Source organism: Glycine max, chromosome 5 (assembly GCF_000004515.6).
Source record: "Glycine max cultivar Williams 82 chromosome 5, Glycine_max_v4.0, whole genome shotgun sequence".
Taxonomy (NCBI): Eukaryota; Viridiplantae; Streptophyta; class Magnoliopsida; order Fabales; family Fabaceae; genus Glycine; species Glycine max.
The window spans coordinates 38,436,368-38,455,739 of record NC_038241.2 but is presented as its reverse complement, the minus strand read 5'-3'; the positions used below and the strand labels follow the sequence as shown (position 1 = coordinate 38,455,739).

Sequence of the window (19,372 nt, the reverse complement as noted above, 5' to 3'; positions counted from 1 at the left end):
TAAAACAGTTAAAGTTTGTTGTATATATATAACAAAAATTTGCCAATCCATTTTTATAGCCAATCTATATCACAATTACCAAATCTAGAGCTACTATTTTACAGAACCAATTCAGATAATTATATCACAATCCGTTTTTATATCACGTTGTAACCACACATACCCACTATGTTCCACATTTTTCCCGTGCCTTTGAATTGTTCTTTCTGCATATCATCACATGTGAACCTACGCCAGATAGGCCTTCTCCTGGCTGCGTGGAGCTTCACTATTGGAAAGTTGAAAGTTGAACGATGCTCTGTATTTGGTACAAAAGAAAGGGGTTCATTTTTCTTTCTATGACATTCGATTCAAAGGAGAATACAGTAAAATAAATAAAATAACAGAAATTAAGGAAGCCAGAAAAAGAACAAAATCCAACATATAGCTCATTCATATTCAGTGAATGATGAGCTAAGGGAAATTTTATTGTTATTTCAAAGGGAAGAAGGTAATATAAAATATAGTGATCACACATTTTTCTTCTTCTCCCATTACACTTCAGCATAATTAATCATACGACTCCATCCATGGGTTTGTCTTATTGCAATCATTCACATTATGCAGCTATAGTCTATATTTGTTACATAGTTCCAATAAAATTTTGAAAAGAAAAAAGTTAAAACATGTTCATACTTTATATAAAAATATTTAATAAACGTAAACTTGAAGAACAAGAATGAGTTGCACATTGAAGTTTTAATTGACCAATCCAATAAAAAAAATTATAATGATGAAACGCGTTCATGTTAATATGTTTAAAAATTAAACTAATATTGATCCATTAGAGAAATTATTGGTTCGCGGTTCATTAAAAAAATAAAATAAAAATCTAGATAGAAAAAAAATTAAATTAACTAATTAAGATGATTCTACTAAATGACTTGTAAAGTAAAAAATTAATAACGAGATACTAAATAAATTACTATAACAATTTACATATAGATACTAATCTCATCTGCAGGCATTTATTCGGCTGAAAAGCATTTTTGATTGAATTAAAAATATGAAAAATACAAATTAAAATAAATGGTTCTAAAAGTAACCAAATATGTGTGCCATCTTCTATCTTAATAAATTTGTTTAGAGTGCGTTTGGATAGAGAATTTTAACTGAGAAAAGTAATTTATTAGAGAATTTGAATTTCTGTATTTTAGAATTCATTGTTTGAATGTTTTTTATGAAGAATTTAAAATTTTGGAATTTTAAAATAAAATTTTAAACAACTAAAAATTTGGAATTTCAATTTCCTTCTATGTGAGAAATTGAAATTCTCTTCTTACGGTCTGAGCTCCTAAAATATCGATCGGGTACGAACATAGAGAACACGTATAACTAGCACACCAACCATATCTTCTCTTTTTTTTCATTCATTTTTTTCATCCTCATAATTTTAATTTTTTTTATCCAAACACAAAATTTTAAAAATAAATGAATTTCAATTGAAGTATTTAAAATTCTTAGAATTTAAAATTTCTCAGAATTTTAAATTTCTACATCCAAACACACTCTCAAATTAATCCATTTAGATAATCATTTCCGACGAAAAACAAGAGTTAGCTTCCAAGGGGTTTTGTAGATGAAACAAACTGGAATATATAATGCATTTTTGTTATATTGTTTTCCACATTTTCTTTGGTCATGGTGGATAACGTGGAAGCATTAGGATGACAATGTCTTCTTCAGAATTTTGCATCATTCATCTCATCCTCTTGGAAGAATTATAAATTATAAGTTTGCAAGTTGTAACTACTAAACATGGGATTGAATGGCAAGTAGATTGAATGGGTAAATTGCTTTTGTTTTTCATTATTGAAGGGAAATTAAAAGGGTATGTAAGGTCAATGAGGTAGCGGTATTTGACTCAAGTGTTGCCCCTTATGAATATGAAACTAAACTCTTTGCAAAACAGTTAGAGGTCGCTGTTTTTGTTTCGAGTTATTGTATTTTTATAATATATTTTTACAATATTTTATTACGATTCATTCCTTTTTTTTTTCTCTCCATTTCTCTCCACAACATCGCTTATTTTATATCCCATTTTTTCTTCTTCTTTTCTTCTTACCTTTTATTTAATTGTAAAAAAGATATAAAAAAACATTAATAGAAATTGTTTTTATCAAATTCTTTACTCGTCCGATTGAATGCTTTCTTGAAAAAGGACTTTGATGATAAAGTCAATAGGTATATATTGACGTTAGAAGAAGGTTTAGACCACTTTTATTCCTTAGTCTCAATTGTGAGACTTGTAACAATAATTACAAAGTTTCACATCATTTAAGAATCAAAATTATAAATTGTTTATAAATATTTTTTTTTTCTCAATCCATTAAAACATCTTCTATAACAATAAAACTGATTGAACACCTAAACAAACAATATCATCTAAGCTGATCCATCTTTATATTATATTTCTGTTTGTAGGCCATGCTCTAATGGACCAGTCAATGTTAAACTTCGTATTTCAGGTGATAACATCTATCAGAATACCCTAATAAACTAACTACTTGATTGATTGGTCTGTATAATGTAACACTATCCAAAGGAGGGTAGTTGTCTCATTTGTCTGACTAACTATAGAAACTTGATGTATTTCTTGTATTCTCGTGTCTGATTCTATTGTCTTAGCTTTCTGATTACCACTTACTACCTTCTTCCGTGGTCACCGTCATTCAGCTTTTTCCCTTAATTATTACAAGTTTCATTCTCTTAAAACTATACCCAAAATAATTATTAAAAATACAATTTTTCTCGTAGTTATTAGGGTATTTTGATCGATGCTATCAAGTGTAGAACATTGTATATAATTTATTACAGACCAATCAATCAAGTGTAGAACATTGTATATAATTTATATCTCCTTATACTATCTTCCTATTAATCAAGTCTGACATTTTGTTTAAATATTTTTCTTAGTTTCATCTTTGTTGTGTGAATTTCATTAGTACGCAACTAGTTATGTATATAGGTAATTTTTTCAGTGAGCTCTATCAAATATTGAATGGACTATTTATGTTCAACTACCCATTTTTTTCGACCTAAAAAGTAAATGGTAACTCTAACATAGTATTATTCATGCATATGTGCACGTATAAAGTCTAGGCAATTCTGGTTTGCTAGTCATTTAAAGAAAAAGAAAATGCAATAAATGTTGATCCAGATGAGTCTTTAAGATTCAACTCACTTGAATTTTTAACTAATAGAACAATACAATAAATTAATGTTTTTAGAGCTATTGTTATAAAAAAAAGTATATCTTAATTGAAGGTTTAAATATACTTTATTGCTTATCCCATTATTTAATCTAGCTTGCTAAAAGGTATGTGCCTAACATTTCTTAGAAAAGCATAACAACAGGAAGAGCAATTTGAGAGGAAAAAAAATGCAAAATAAACCGAACAGGTACAGGAGAAAATAATTAACTAGTAACAAACTGCTCACTAAGTAAATAATTAATTCAACTAAATTTTTAACTAATTAATGCCAACCAGACTCTAACTAAGATAGTACAGCATAGGGAGTTAAGCACCCTTAATTCATATTGCACTCAAGTCATTTATAGGATCTTATTTCATCATATGCTAGTATCATCGCAAGTATGACTTGGTGCAAAAGCACGATATAATTTTTTCAAAAAGGGTTGTGCAGGTCACATCAGATTTATATTATATCCATTTCCGTGGGCATCTACCACCTAAATTCTTGATATAGGTTGGGAGGAAACAAAAGTGAGAAAGGAATTTGAAGTTAAAGTAGTGAGTCATACTATGAAGGAGTTCAACTCATACGACAGTTAAAGCATTGGTATGAATGTACAATTGAGGTAAGTATGATTTTTGATTTGGGCAGTGTTAGTTGCGCTCACTAAAACATTATACGAACCTCAGACTCATTTATTTTAGTGGTATTTTAGATGTTCTTTTTTCTTCTTTGTTGGTTAAAGAACCTAACTTCATCTCTATTGATTACCATTGGAGATCTTCATTCTTTTTTGGGGTTCCTTTTCGAATTTCTTATCTTGACATTTTTTTTATATTTCAATTCAATTTATAAAAGAAGAATTAAATTAAATTTGTTTACAAAAATATAATTTTTAATACAACTTATATATTAAAAGATTCCTAATATTTTCACAGTAAAATAATTAGTATTTTTTAATATTTTATTTCAAAGATGTTTGTTTCCCGTTAGGTTTGACCTAATAATAAAGGTTGGGATATGTGTGAATAGGTTCAAATCTTGATACTCATAAAAAAATGTTTATTTTAAAATACGTTTAGAGATACATTTAGAATTACGCATCAAGGTGTAGCGTGTGATTTAATTTCCTTAATAACATTTATCTAAAATACATTATCCACCTAAATTATGAAACATGGAAAATGCTGGTTACATGAACCTCTCAAATTGTTAACACATCATTGAAAGTGAAGGAAGTGATTTTGAAAACAATTAGACCGGAAAAAACTAACTGAGTCGGACTTTTATTTATTTATTTATATCTATTTGTTTTAAAATTGATATTTTTTCTTTAAAATCCAAGTGACGACTAAACATCTTATTTGAAAAAGTTACCAACATTAGGTGTTTTTTCTAGTGAATTGAAGTAGATTAGGTGTGTTTAATTCAACTTATTCAAGAGAGAAAAATTGTTTATTTTGTATCAACTTCTGAATTTTTTAAAAATTATTTCCCTAAAAATAATGCTAATCAAACGAAGAACAAAATAGTAATAAGAAACTTGAACCCGAGCAGCATGATATTATAACTTCTAGTTTTTTTACCTTTGTATAAAAAAATCACTCAACCAAGTTATATATGGTTTCTGAAAGTCACTAATATCCTTTTAAGTATGCGGTATTATGGACAAGACATTTTTCTAATTAAAAAAAATAATGATTTTTACTACCTGATGGAACATTGAACCTAACAATTCTGTCATAATCAACAACTTAATTAAGATTCACGTTTATAGAACGTCCCTCACATTTCTCTGCTGTAACTGGGCCATACTTTATTAAGATCCTTACATTAAACCTCTTTTCTTCTTCATCTGTTTCTTCTTTTTTTGAATGAACTTATACACCTTGTTGAATAATCATTTAAAGTAACTTATATATACAGTCCTTGGAATACATGACAATGATCTGAGTCCCAAAAATTTAATGAGAATGGAGGCTGCAAAGTTGAACATTCGAATAGACGTGAAACCCCACAATCAGCCCATCACATCCATCAATTAAGAAGATAATTACACTATACAACATGGCCCAATAAAACTAAACCACCAGGCCTCTTTGTGCTCGTATGCATGGCTAGTTGGTCCTCAATCTTAATCTTCTCGAGAAGTCACAACAAGGAATTTAATGACCGCTCATTGTAAGATTTTAAACATGTCATCTGCTTGTCAAGAGAGCGAGAATTTCATCATCACCACAGCCAGATTCTGATGCAAGCTTAACAGGAGTTTTGCCTTCTTTATCTGCGACATATGTATTGGCTCCCCTGTAATGTTGGCATTCTATGTCAATTTTCCAAAGTAAACCACAACTTATCAACCATGAACACAGCATATCAGAGATAGTATATGAAGAAAATTTCCATGAAACTTAAGTTTAAAATTGAAATACAATATTTATCATGGTACAAGTATAAGGCTACTTCACGGTCAAGCAAAAAACTCATTTGAATGAGATTTTAATTCCAACAATCTAATCTCAAGTTCGAGTTCCTGTTGTATGGGTATGGTGTACAACTTACCAAAGGAAAAAGGGTCAATAATGAATTACAGAAATGATATTTTCATATTATAAAAAAAGAAACTTAACTAGTGCCATTTTAGATAATAAACAAGAAAAACATTTCAACGCACTATTTCTCTCTGATTCCTTCCCCCAAGCAAAATAAAAATAGTATAACTTTTTCTATGAGCAAATATCATGCTTACAATGAGCAAATGTGCATGATAATCTGTTTACAGCTTATTCTGCCAAGCATTACTATGACTCCAATACGAAATTATGAAGCAATGATGAAATGGAAGAATAAATTAATAAACATTCAAATTTCATAAAGTTCTGCACGAACTCAATTGTTTAGCTAGCATATACAATAAATGTATGTATAACATATATATGATGTGGGGGAGAATGCTTTAGTATCCCTAAAGGTTTGGTATCTTCCTCCGGGACTGGAGGCAGTGTAAATGTGTAGTTGATCCTTTGATGACTATAAAGTGAAGATAGCATATAGAATACGATGATTGAAAATGATAGGGACATACAAGAAAACGTCCAATTAATTACCTCATGATAAGCACTTTTGCAGCTGCGGTCTTCCCTTTAATAATACAATAATGTAGTGGTGTCTGACCTCTAGAATCACAAGCATTTATATTTGCCCCATGTTGTAGGAGCAGCTCCACCATGCCAATGTCACTAGTTAGGCATGCAAGGTGAAGCACGCTAGAACCATCTTGTATGGCCTCAATGGGCTGAATTTCACTTTGAGAGGCAATGTTTAAATTATTTGAAGAAACCATGTTGAAAGAGTCATCTGCACAACAGCTCATTACTTACTGGTTTTCCAACACCAAAAACTTCACTGGAGTTTAGACTTCTGGAATAATAAGACATACCAGACGATGCTTGCCAACCGATGGCATTGATGTCAAAATCTGACTTGATAATATGCTGGTAGACTGCTTTCTTATCATTGGCATAGATGCTTTCCAGCACCAGTTGTGCGGGTGAAAAGAGAGGGTGATATTTCTTTGTCCGGGGAATAAATATTTTCTCAGAATACTGCAATAAGAAACCGTCAACATATATTAAACTTCCGTCAAGTAATACTTCAATAATTAGATTGCCACTAAATGCTAAAGGCTATTTATAAAGGTAGAAAAAGTAAACCTATAACCTATCTAAGGTTAAATAAGGAAATAGTGGTGTAACATGGGACAATTAAGAGTTGAGACTTTATGCAGTAGAGCTTGAGAAATCTAAGATAGCAAATGGAGACAGTTGTAAAGCTGTCAACCTTATCTGGTCATTCTATTAAATGAACTCTACTTTACTGGGCAAAAAATAAGTAAGCAAACTACCGAACTGACCAAAACCTGCAGTCCGAACTAGAACACAAAGTGGCCATTTACTCTATCCATGAATATAAAATCTCGGTAATTACGTGAAGACTCATTAATTGCGTTTTCAAATCTCCCGTGACTCTACATACAAGATTCCTATAGACTTAAAGCACATCCAATGCACAAACCCATTTTTACCATGTCTGAAATTCAACTTTAATGAGAAGAATGGGGGAGCCAAGGATCAAAATCTTGACCACTTGGTCATAGAGACCTTGATATAATGTCAACAACTAGTTCTTTCAAAAGCTTGAGTTGAACGTTCATGAATGATTTCGTCGCATCTCTAACAACCACATGATGATTCATTAACTGGATGAACTAATAACTAGACTGAGATATTATCATATCATAAAGGTACAAAAAACTGGATATCAGCAAATCAAATATGCTACAGAGTTCACCATATTGGATGCCCAACTTTCAACTTCCAATAGAAGTCAATACAATAGAGAAACAAATAGAGTGTACATTTCTAGATCGCTTTAGTTATTTCTTAAGAGATTTTAGGCTAAGAATACATTTACTTACTGTTATTCGAAGTTGGAAAATATAGGCTATGAATTCTTTACTTCTCAAAGTTGGGGGATTCAAGCTTCCCCCATCTTTCTGAAAAAAGGTAATAGCAAAAGAAACTTGAAATTTTCTTAGAATACCTTTGCATGAATGAACCTTTCCTTTAATGAAATAGAATCGTCATGTTTTGGTTTTCTTGCATGAAAGAACTCCTCTCCATTTTCCTTGGATGAACTACATTGCAGGTACATATTAGCATAAGTTCAAACAGATAATCCCCTCATTTTTTGCAGCACTTACCTCGCAGGGGTGTCAACAGTTTGCAAATTACTCGGTGGATACAGCAGCTCCTCCCAAACTGAGTTTGCAAAAAGATTGCCCAGTGACTTAAGCATACTTAAAACAGAGGGATCCCACACTTTAACATCAAGTGTCAGTGATCTTACCTGCAAAAAATGTTTCCCAACTTAGCTGCAAAAGTGAGAATGAAAACAAAAGGATTTGTTTTCCCTTTTACTGATAAAAAAATTACTAAAAATGATACTGTTGAAAGGGGGTTGATTAAATTAGGAGTGGATCCCGTGCAAATGCAAGGGTTTTTAAGTGACAGAAAAGAGAGGAAAAGAACAGAGAGTAAAATATTAAAAAAATAAAAAAAGACAGAACTGTCCAGCCGTTGATGGGGACTACTGGACAGTTTTTATATAGATAAAAAGAAAGTAATGTTAGATTCAGAGTTTAAAAATAATTTTGTCTTAATTATGTTTTAGTCCCTCAAATCTAGGGGTTTATCTTTGTTAGTTCCCTAATTTAAAATTTGTATTTTTTTAGTCCCTTAAAGTGGTAAAACACTTTTTTTAGTCCTTCTTGATTGATTTTTGGTAGTTTTTGAGTGTAAGAAGGACTAAAAAAGATATTTTTGAATTTAAGGAACTAAAAAATTCAAATTTTAATTTGGGAGACTAAAAAAGGCAAACCCTCAAATTTTCTGCCAGTAATAACTTGACTAATTATCATTATTCTCCATATATGCAGACAATAAAACTTTAAACTTATAATTTAATTAATTTATATTTTTAAGAGTAACAATTGTTAGCTAGAAGTGAGGGCTTTGAGGTACCAGGTACCAGGTCCTCTAACCCTGTCTCTAGCTTTTATTCAGTAAAATTTTATAAGATATGAGCCATATACAACATTAAATTGTAAGATTAAATGTGCGCCCTCAAATACTTACTTTTGATATATGTACACCAAGATTACGATGAACACCAGAACACTCAATGCATATAAGGATGCCAAGGTTTAAGGATGCCCATTCTGGTTCAGGTTTACCACAATCAGCACATTTGTCATTCCCACTCACCCTCCTAAGAACATCAATTGGTTTTTCAATTCTCATACTGTGTTTATGCAACTGCAAACTTCTAGATGAACGAAACTGGTTTTTAGGGGTGGGATTCTTGGATGCAGACTTCACAGTCACAGTGTGATCATCATCTGGAGAGCTTTCTAACTTATCAATATTGTCATCAGAGTAAGAGTCGCCGTTTTCTGAGTCAGCTGAGAGAGGCTGTCACATAATTGTTTTACAATTGTAATAATCAAATTTTAAATGGGTATCAAAAGATGCATATAAAACAAAATATCTACTACGTACCATTCCCAGTGTCTGGACACTCAATAAGGAGGCAATTACTCCATTTATCTTTTCCATCCAATCCATCTGATCCACTGCATTTTCTGCCTGCATTGCTTCCTTTAGTATAAGTAATGATAAATGCCCAAACTTTAAACTGATAAAGTTTTGGAATACGTACCTGCAACGTATAGTTCTTCGATGGCGAAATAATCCTGAAGCAGAATCTTAAATCCGACTGGTCAGCATCAACCTTGATTGTTGATGTCAGCAGGCTTACTGTATGACGTGCTACAGATCTTTCATCATGGACACCCCCATGGTAATGAGAAGAAAGCCATCGACTCAGAAGCCCAGAACCATTTTCAGTGCCACTATTCCTCTTTGGAGATGGTTGATTGCTGCCCTGAAACGGGACGCTCAGCATTTATTTAGAAGAATGAGCATTACCTAGTTTAGTGTATTAAAAGTCGAGTTTTAGTTGGTTACTTACATATGGATTGCGATAGTAGTACAACATTCCTCGACTGTCAACAACAAAATACCTTCTTTTCCAGTCACCTCTCAAATTGGAGGATCGTTTAGAAAGATATCCTTGTCGAATGATTTGAACCTAAAATTTTGCAAGCGATGAAGAAACGGCAATGGACAGGACTCAACTCAGAATTGAAAAGTTTTAAAATGAAGTAATACATAAATCTCAGAAAGAAGGAAACGTCAAATTCTAAAATACCTTTCCATTTGCAGCGGATTCCATCACTACATCTGCCACTTCATTTGATATCCTAGAAAACGGAGGTGCAGAGTCTCTACTAGGAGAACCATAAGGACCATTCAAGGACAACCTACTTTCTTCATAAACTTGTTTTTTGTAGTCTTGCATTCTTTCATAAAGTGAAATCTGCTCCTGATTGTAACTTTCTTTTGACTGTTTTACATAATCCATAATCTGCAACATAGCCGAATCAAATATTTTGGCATTCTACCCCTTCCTCTTAGCATAAAGTTAAGAAAAAGGTTCAGTTTTTCCAATGATGGTTAATGCCCACCCTTGGATCAATATCATGCCTCACAGGAAGGAGACTATTAATCTTATAGTTTCTAAATTTAGCCACTAAATTGTAGCAAATCAATTTTAATTAAACCATTGAAAATCTCTTCAAGAAAAAAAAAAAAAAGGCACCTCAGATATGGACAGAAAATCGAACATTCAGACAATAATCAGGAACGCTAATCATAATTTCAACCAAAAATTTTGTTCTTTTCTTGAAAGCAAATATATCACACTGATTAATTGGTGGGTTTCACGTCTGGATGCCCCTACCAATTATTCAAGGTTTTGAGTTTTGAGGAAGTACATTATTCTAACAATTCCAAATGTGTTAAATAAACCTAACAGTCAGATGGTAGATACATTAACTATGTGTTGTGGCTGCCTGATCCCCTTTGGTTTTTTAGTTTTAGAAAAATCAAAACAAAATGACATCTATTTATCTGTGGAAAAGAACTATGTGTACTGGCAGCAGTCAAGTTAAAATAAAAAAAAAATGGAACTAATAACAAAACCTCACTAATTAAAGGTTCCAACTGATGTAATAGCTGATACCCCTGCAAGAGAAGAATTTTCAGTTATAGCATAGGTGCAATATAGATTTGGAAAAAGTTCCGTATATGTACATGTGATTATGCCATATACCTGTTGAAAGTATCGAAGATGAGCATCCATAATTCCAGTTACAGCCTTTAAAACCTCAAATCTCTTCTTGAACTCAATGTTATTAAGAGTGCCAACCTAGATGGTTAAAAACGTCATGTGGTTAATCCTTAATGATATACACATCTTTCCTTTTCTAAGTAGCATCTCTTGTGCAACTTAAATTACCAGATTGAAACGGGCTTCCTCAAATGATGCTCTTGCATCCTGCAACTCCTGGAATGTCTCTACCATATTAGATTCAAAGGATCATAGTAACTCACGGCAAGCTATTTGACTAATTTCCGAATCAAACATGCCAAAGAAAAGCTGCTGGAAATACCTCTTCTATGACAGTGGCAATGTCAATCTTAGTGCTTTTTTTCAGTGACATAAACTTTTCACGTGCCTGTAGCACAAAATCCACATTGCTTGCAGGTTATGATCAAGAAATATGTAAGTGAACTTTCCACAGCACTACATAGACACACAAACTCATGCATCATACTCCTTCATAAGTACCACAGACACAATTTAAACTTTTGAGATGTAGTTCACCAATAAAATACAAGTACTTCCTGAGGGTTGTATCTCCAGGAACTGAGGGAGCAATTGATTTTGCCAAAAAAAAAAAAATGCAAGAACTTTAAGGTTATATGAAATGAGAATAACTGAAAGATCAAACTTGATTTTAAGGCAATTTGACCTAAGGAGAATTTGAAAATCACTGACATTAAACTGCAAGGTCAGTTTCCATTATCTCATTTAATTATACCATTAAATCCTGAATTCTTAGAGCATGTTCGGGAAAGATTATTTTTAGATATTTCAGCAGTTTTTGGGACAAAAAAGCTGTTTGCAAAATTACTCTCTCAATAATCAAATTTTGATGCAACAACATAAAAATTCAACAAGTGAACTGGAGAATTTGAAGTATAAATCCATGATGGTCATTGACTAGGAAGCATCTACACAATCCAAATATTGATTGACCTGTGAATTGTGAAAAATAGATTATACTGATTATCATACTCTTGGTATCAGTTAAAAAGAGAAGCTCTTATGCTTCTTATTTAGTAAATTGTATATCTCAAGGAGATAAACACATGTAGCAGAAGAAAAAAAGAAAATCTACAGGTAAAATGTATTATAGGTCCCTCAACATTTGGTGAAAATTGATTTTAGTCCCTACATTTTAAAAACGGTTGTTTTAGTCCTCATTTTTTTAAAATATGGTGGATGATAAACCACCTTGAGTGGTATTTTGTACGAGTTTTTGTGTCATTTTACATGCATTTTTTGGCAGAATTCAAGTTTAAACACTAGTTTTGTATTGCAAAGACACAACTGCTCAATTGAAAGAAAGAATTGAAAATTACACAAATTTAAGATTTGAAGACTCTACACTTGATCATGGCCATCGTACATTTACCATGGCCGTGGCAATCAACATGACCATAGTCAGGCGATAACAACCCTCCCAAAATAGCCTCAAGGATACAATAACGGCTATGATAAATTCATGAGGGTCGTAGTCAATTCATAATGACTCAAGGCTTCAGTGTCACTTCCGACCACGGCTGGCCATAGTGCACCTGCGCCTTTTCTTGCAGATATCTTTAGGAAGCTATATATAGCTCTCTAGGCTTTGTAAAAGTGAATTGTTCAGTTATATTTTTATCATTTTACAATTTTGAGAGAACCTAAAGGGTTTTTGAGAGTTGAAGATCGTGAACAACATCGCTTGGACGAATGTGACCCTCGTTCTTGCCTATTGGTATGTTTATGTTTACTTTTTATAAGATTGTTAGTTTTGCTTTGATCATGAGTGGCTAATCCCCTAGTCCGCATGATAAATATCGCTAAAACCCAATAATGCAGAGGAAATAAAATGAAGTACTCTAGACACAAAGTATGGAAAGATGTTTATAACTTCCCCTAGGACCTACCCTCAACCTGGGTTATGATGTAGCTATCAAAATGTATTCCTCTCCTTATCCTTAATGGAATTTCTCATTATTTTATGTTAATTAATTTTCTTCCTTATTTTAGTCTTTAGTTGGAATCGATCATTCTAATACTCAATCGATTGCATAATAGTGATCATCTCTATGTAATTGATAGATCTAGGTGAAAAATGTTTTGTATCAAATTGCGTAATCAAGCTGTTTGGATAATCTACGATAGATTAGTTAATCCTTAATCATCATCCCTAAAATTGATTTTATCTTTTGATTTAAGTTGATAGATCCATGATTTCATTAGGATTAAGGCTGGAAAAAAAATTGGTACTAGTAAGTCATAACCCTTGCACACTCTTATTATAACTCAAAACCTCTTTTTATATTCATTTATTTGTTTTCTTATAAAAATCAAAATCATAAAAAATATTTAATTCCTATTTTTAATCATTCATACTGTTAGTTTAATAAATATGACTAATTGGAAATACAATTGGTCCTTTGGGTTCGATATCTGAACTTTTGAGTCCATTGTTACTATTGCCTAGAATATGTTTGACTTTACGCGATCCTAACATATTTTATGCATGGATTTCATCCCTGATCCTATACTTCATTTTAACCTGACAAGGGACCAGATCCACCAAATTTCAGAAATACAAGGATAATACCATATTTAAAATGTAGGGACTAAAACAAATTTTGACCAAAACTTCAAAGACTTTAAACACACTTTACCCAAAATGTATTGATGCAGAGTTCATCACACTATGTAACTTTCATAGGAAAATGAGAGGCACCTGGTCATATACAAGGGAAGCTTTATCAAAACGCTTACGAGCTTCCTGCAAGCAATGCTTGAAATATTAGAATTAAAAAAAAAACAAACAAACATTAAACCAGTCATATGGAGGCAGAAAAATATGAAAGTATTATTAGATATGGAAAGCAAACCTCAGGCCAAAGAGTGTTCACTTTTAAATTGAACATTGATAACTTCACCATGAATAGTTTTGATTGACATTCTTCTAAAGAAGTTATTCAATCACAGTTTTTACAGCAGTCATAATTTCGACTTTACTGTTTCCTTACCAATAAAATATAGTATAAAACAGAACTGGACAAACGATTTATTTCATGAGATTTCACTACCAAGAGCTGTACATAACTTGAGAGAGGAAAGGCAACATCGTACTGCTTTACGAATTATGACTTAAATAGATCCACTAGAGAAACTACTGGAGCTAAGCCATATCATTAAGTATGACATCTTACTGTTCCATCGTTTTGATGTATAATAATCAACACTATTGTATATGAACATTAAAAAAAATCTTACTACTCACAGTATACCTTGACTTCATGGATGTCAACATCGACAATGGGTAGTAACTGGTCATTGAAAATGTGCTCTACCTAAGAAGCAATATTAATTAAGTCAGTATAGCAACATCAATTAGAGCAATGCCTATAATTTAATTAGGGGGGAATTCCAATCAACATAAAGTGACAAGTTATACTTGCAATAGAAGCTCAAATTTTAAAAGTAAAATACTGGAAAGGCACAAGTTTCACCAGTGGTCAAGTGTTTATCTTACTATCATGGGCCAAAATTTATTACAGGCTGTAACTAAACTGCCATAGGATCTGGGCACATAACAGGCACTATCAAGTATCAACTATGTACCAAGTTTTACTTATGGTTTGTAAATGCACCTGAGTACCATAAGTTTGTTATTCTACAATGAGGAATAAGTAAAGCTAACAGTCACATTTTTGAAATTATACAAAAGGGCATCCCTATACTCATGAATAAGCACTCAGCAAAATTGATAGAACATTAGGAACAAGTTGAAATATTTATTGAAACACAAAAAAGAAACACGGACTACACACTACAGCAATGATATTGCTGTCCCAGGGACTCAGCGTCTCCTACAAAGATATTCTTTGTTCTCAAACTTACAAATACCACACCATAACAGTCCACTTACAACCTAATTCTAAATTAAACACTTCAATGCCCTTCAGTTTTTTGAAGAATGCATCTGTGGGGAAATAATATCAGCAGAGGAAAACAATACAATAAGTAATAACATTCTATATTCTCCACTTCATTCTGCTCGTCTACCTCACTGGCCATCATCTACCACATCTTCTCCTAAAATCCCTAATATCGTTTTTTCTTTTTCTTTTTTTCTGAACATTGATGTAATTGATGAAATTTCTCCATACATTTTAAAACAGTCCCCTAGATTTTATTTTCCATTAACTCTTTGACAAGTTAAATGCCATAATCCTCTATTTTATCCTCCTTCACTCTGATCTTGTCCATCTGTCCTTTATCCTACTGTTGTCACAAAGGAATATGCCCCTCGATTTTATGAAAAATTAGACGTACTTGTTTTCTCTGCACTCCAATTTTGCCCAGCACAGCAACACAAGTCAAATTCTGCCTCCCTGTAGTAGTTACCAAACTCCTAGCCCAATGCTCCAATGCCTCATTTCGCTGGTTTAGTTGCAGCCCCAAGAAACTTTTTTTTGAACCCCAACACCTGCTGTTAAATCAACTTTCTCTGCCTCCAAATCTCCTGCTAATTGCATTGCTTGGTAACAGAATTTAGGCTTGAATGTATGTGTGGACTCTATACTTGAGATTAGGTCAAAAAGCACCCCAAAAATACCCTAAATATTGCTCTTGTTTCGGTTCTGTCACTTCTTGATAAGGATTTTCGACGTATCTCCCTGAACCGAGCCACTAACACCTTCAACTTGTCTCAAGTGAGTGTTTCTCCAGTTGATCTCAACAAGTTGAACTAATGTATGGTAGACCCATCCATACTTAATTCGGCCAAACAAAATCTTCACTTCTTAAATACTCTGAACTTCAAAATAAGTGTCAGCCTGAGTAGTTCATCCTAGTCCTACAGGATATTCTCCATTAAAACTGACTAATTCTATCTTCTTGACTGCCATGACAGATAGAATTTCCTTCCTTGAGGCTGCAACTCTCGTCTTCCTCCAGCAATCTCTTCCAAGTCCAAACAGCCTCTGCATCTCAGAGAGAAGCCTATCTTCTATGCGTCCCATTCTCTCCTCCACATGTGATATGCCCCATCTTGGTTCAAAGTTCTTCCATTTTTTCCTCCAATGAATCCATACATCTTAGCCATTGTAAGGTCACTGACCTCAATAAATACCCTTCCTTTTGATCTAGCAAGTCAGAGCATAAAATGATAGAACACCAGAAACTAGTTGAAATATTGAAAGTTCGAAAGACGGAAAAGTGAGAAAAACACAGACTACAGATCACAACTATGATATTGTTGTCCCACAGACTCACGTGTCCTACAGAGAATATTCTCTGTTCTGAAACTTATATATATAACCGTAATTGTCCACATGCACACTAGAAGAGTGGACCAGGAGTCCGTTAACATGCAAAACTGTAAAGCAGTTTTTGAGTTTTGCGTTCCTATTTTTCCCGCTCCCCGGCCCAGGACACATGTCGAAAGGAGACAACCTTATAAATAAAAATCCCCATCAAAGCATAACCGTCATATTATGTGTAGTAACTTCCATTCACTAAGTATAACTGCCCACTTACACAGATCCTACATGAACTAGTTGAAAAACAGGCACTCTGTGCCTGGTGCCTTAAAACTGTCTTTTTTTAGTTAGATGTGATGTGATTGTAATAATTGTCATGCTGAAAAGCTATTAGACAGTAACTACTATTTTTAGTTAAATGTAATTATAATAATTGTCATGCTGAAAAGCTATTAGACAGTAACTACTATTTGTGATTGTGAGTGATTTTTAGAAGTAGTTGAAGGATAAATTAGGAATAATAAATGTGTACACCAAATGGAATAATTGTTATAAATAATAATTGTCATGTTGAAAAGTTAGTAGAGAGTAACTACTTATAATTGTGAGTGGTTCTAAAAGTAGTTGAAGGATAAATTAGGAATAATAAATGTGTACACTAAATTGGATAATTGTCTTCATTAATAATGATAGATTATAAATAATATCTTATATGTTGAAAAGCTATTAGACAGTAATTACTATTATGAGTGGTTTTTAAAAATAGTTGAAGGGTAAATTAACAATAATAAATGTGTACATTAAATGGAATAAAGTAATTGTCTTTATTAATAGTTATACATTATAGAAACTGAAAGGCATAAATGTCATTCATTACATACACCCTCTTCCGCAATAAACATTCCGAATAGGACGGCTTGAAGATGGAGCATTGTTTCCAGCAAAAGTATAAAAACCTACCCTTTACAAAACAATACACTGCTAAAGAACAAGAAAGTCAATAACAACATTAGATAAATCATTACTTGAAACCGGAGCCGTTCCTTGTAAGTACTGATTTCTCTCAACGCTATAGTAAATTTGGCCATAACAGGTCCTGGGAATACCAAACAAAATTGATCAAAATCAACAGATTCTGGAAGCTCATTTACGGGCTTAAAAGTTAAGAATATCATGCAGAGCAACAGAACATACCTCCAGCAACATGACTTATTAGTTGTTATACTCAACCTAATTTGCATGTCAGTTTAAGTCTTGTGACTTGTTCAAATAATAAGACAAGACATGTAAATTCATTTAGTTGCTACAACCCAAGTAATCTTCAAATAAGCATATTTCGAGTTATTTCTTCTCATTGAGCATATCACAAGTAAATTCATTTAGTTCTAGGTTTAATTGCAAAAATAGTTTCCTATTTATTTCAATTCACTAAATCGGTCCCCTGTAATTGTAATTTGATTCACCAGTTAAGTCCCCATTTTTTTTTTAATCAGACTATTTGAGTTGACGGTCACGTATCATAATATCTTGTTGGACGTTAACTGTGACGACCACCATGTGTCATAGTCCTATTGGACGTTAATTTTTATACACCATTTTAACGTCCATTGGGATTATGACACATGACCGTCAACATTATCCATTAACCGTCAACGTCCAATTTTGGAGTTAAAAATAAAGACTAAATTCGTAAATTAAATTATAATAGACCGATTTAGTGAGTTGGAATGACCAACAAGACTATTTTTACAAGTCTTAGCTGGATAAGACAAGACATGTGGGAGGGAAAAGTGAATGATGCGTAGGGAAGACTTACCTCCCAAAGAAACAAAATGAGGATCATTGTGCCCTCCTCCAAAATTTTCTATGGCACTTGCAAATGCAATGTCCCCATTATATGACTCTCGAAGACCTTCCCTAAAAAGTGTTACCAGAGAAGTTAGATGAGATGTATAGTTAACTTGATTAGTTAACTTGAGAGGAGGGGCTCAATTCATTTTCCTTCCTTTATTTCCTTTATCTATAAGTGTTTTATTATTAAGAAGTTTTTCAAATAAGATGGGATGAACGTGGAGAAAACTCACATATACTTTCGACATCCTTTGTAGAACTTGCAGCATCTCGCGCGCAAGGATTCAGTATTTTCCTCCAAACACAGGAGCTGCATCCACAACCATTCATCAATTTACCAACCTATCATTATTATTATTATTATTATTATTATTATTATTATTATACCAACCACAAAACACGTTCTCGACACGACTTCATAAATTTTTAAACAGAACAGCTAGATAACATAAATCACCACGAGATGCAAAATGCGTACAGAAACGGCACCGTTTGAACACAATATATCGTTTAATTCAATATTCAAAGGAAGACGGCACCGAAAACTATAAAGAAGGAAACGGAAGAATAAGAGGAGAACCTGTTGGCGGAACATTGGAGTGTCATCGAGATTCGTGAAACGCATTTTTTCCAGAAATCTTCCCTTCGTCCTCTTGTGTTTCGCAGAGAAAGGAATCGCTACAACGGTTTGTTCAGAGAGAGAAGGAAAGTGAAAAAATAAATAACAACAAATATTATAATATTTGGAGCGCGTTTGAAGGAAAGAAGGAAGGAAGCGGTTAAGACTTAAGAGTGTTTGCGATATTTCATGTCTGTCGTTCACTCAAATAAGTTATAAGAAAATTTCATTAAAAATGATATCAGATTCTTCGATGAAATTAATTTTTAACAAAGCCAACCATACTCTACCAATTACATCTAAGAAAAAATAGTATGGTAACAAAACGACGTGTCTTTTTTTTTTCATAGGCATTGGCGTGCATTCAAAGTGGGGTTGCTTTCAACTTTCTTAATAGTAGGTTCAATCTTTCATGTTACACGTGAAATTGAAAGGAGCATCCATCCTTGCTACGTTCATTAAACTCAGTAAATATTCTCTAGATTTGAGGATAGTAACATGCACAATAAAATTTAATGAATATCCATGAGTTTGGGTTCAAATATAAGTAAATTATTCACAAAACTTTGTAGATATAAGTGTG

The 19,372-nt window shown here is 32.8% G+C and overlaps 1 protein-coding gene across 5 annotated transcripts; it reads right to left on the bottom strand.

Moving 5' to 3' along the window:
- Nucleotides 1-5,134: 5,134 nt before the first annotated feature.
- Nucleotides 5,135-18,998, bottom strand: LOC100792517 (ADP-ribosylation factor GTPase-activating protein AGD3). 5 transcript variants are annotated; one of them, XM_041015627.1, is made up of 20 exons: nucleotides 18,751-18,998; nucleotides 18,404-18,480; nucleotides 18,136-18,231; nucleotides 17,345-17,415; nucleotides 14,343-14,405; nucleotides 13,790-13,834; nucleotides 11,372-11,437; nucleotides 11,218-11,265; nucleotides 11,032-11,127; nucleotides 10,902-10,943; nucleotides 10,069-10,284; nucleotides 9,829-9,948; nucleotides 9,517-9,741; nucleotides 9,357-9,443; nucleotides 8,934-9,269; nucleotides 8,000-8,145; nucleotides 7,840-7,933; nucleotides 6,677-6,842; nucleotides 6,345-6,594; nucleotides 5,135-5,544 (listed from the first exon to the last, which is right to left on the bottom strand). In XM_041015627.1, the coding sequence occupies exons 1-20, from the start codon at nucleotides 18,774-18,776 to the stop codon at nucleotides 5,436-5,438; spliced, it is 2,379 nt and encodes a 792-aa protein (XP_040871561.1). In that variant the 5' UTR covers nucleotides 18,777-18,998; the 3' UTR covers nucleotides 5,135-5,435. The 5 variants fall into 5 exon arrangements, with proteins under 5 accessions (XP_040871561.1, XP_003524480.1, XP_040871562.1 ...); XM_003524432.4 differs by having other exon boundaries at nucleotides 18,136-18,236; nucleotides 18,751-18,997; XM_041015628.1 differs by lacking the exon at nucleotides 18,136-18,231 and having other exon boundaries at nucleotides 18,751-18,995.
- Nucleotides 18,999-19,372: the final 374 nt, after the last annotated feature.

Bases quoted from the DNA above. Each gene is read 5' to 3' on its own strand.
- LOC100792517 (XM_003524432.4), bottom strand. From the start codon at position 18,795: ATGCGTTTCACGAATCTCGATGACACTCCAATGTTCCGCCAACAG. The intron at 13,835-14,342 runs GTATACTGTGAG...CATTGCTTGCAG, and splicing joins TTGACATCCATGAAGTCAAG to GAAGCTCGTAAGCGTTTTGA. The intron at 6,595-6,676 runs GTATGTCTTATT...GCTGTTGTGCAG, and splicing joins CGGTTGGCAAGCATCGTCTG to ATGACTCTTTCAACATGGTT.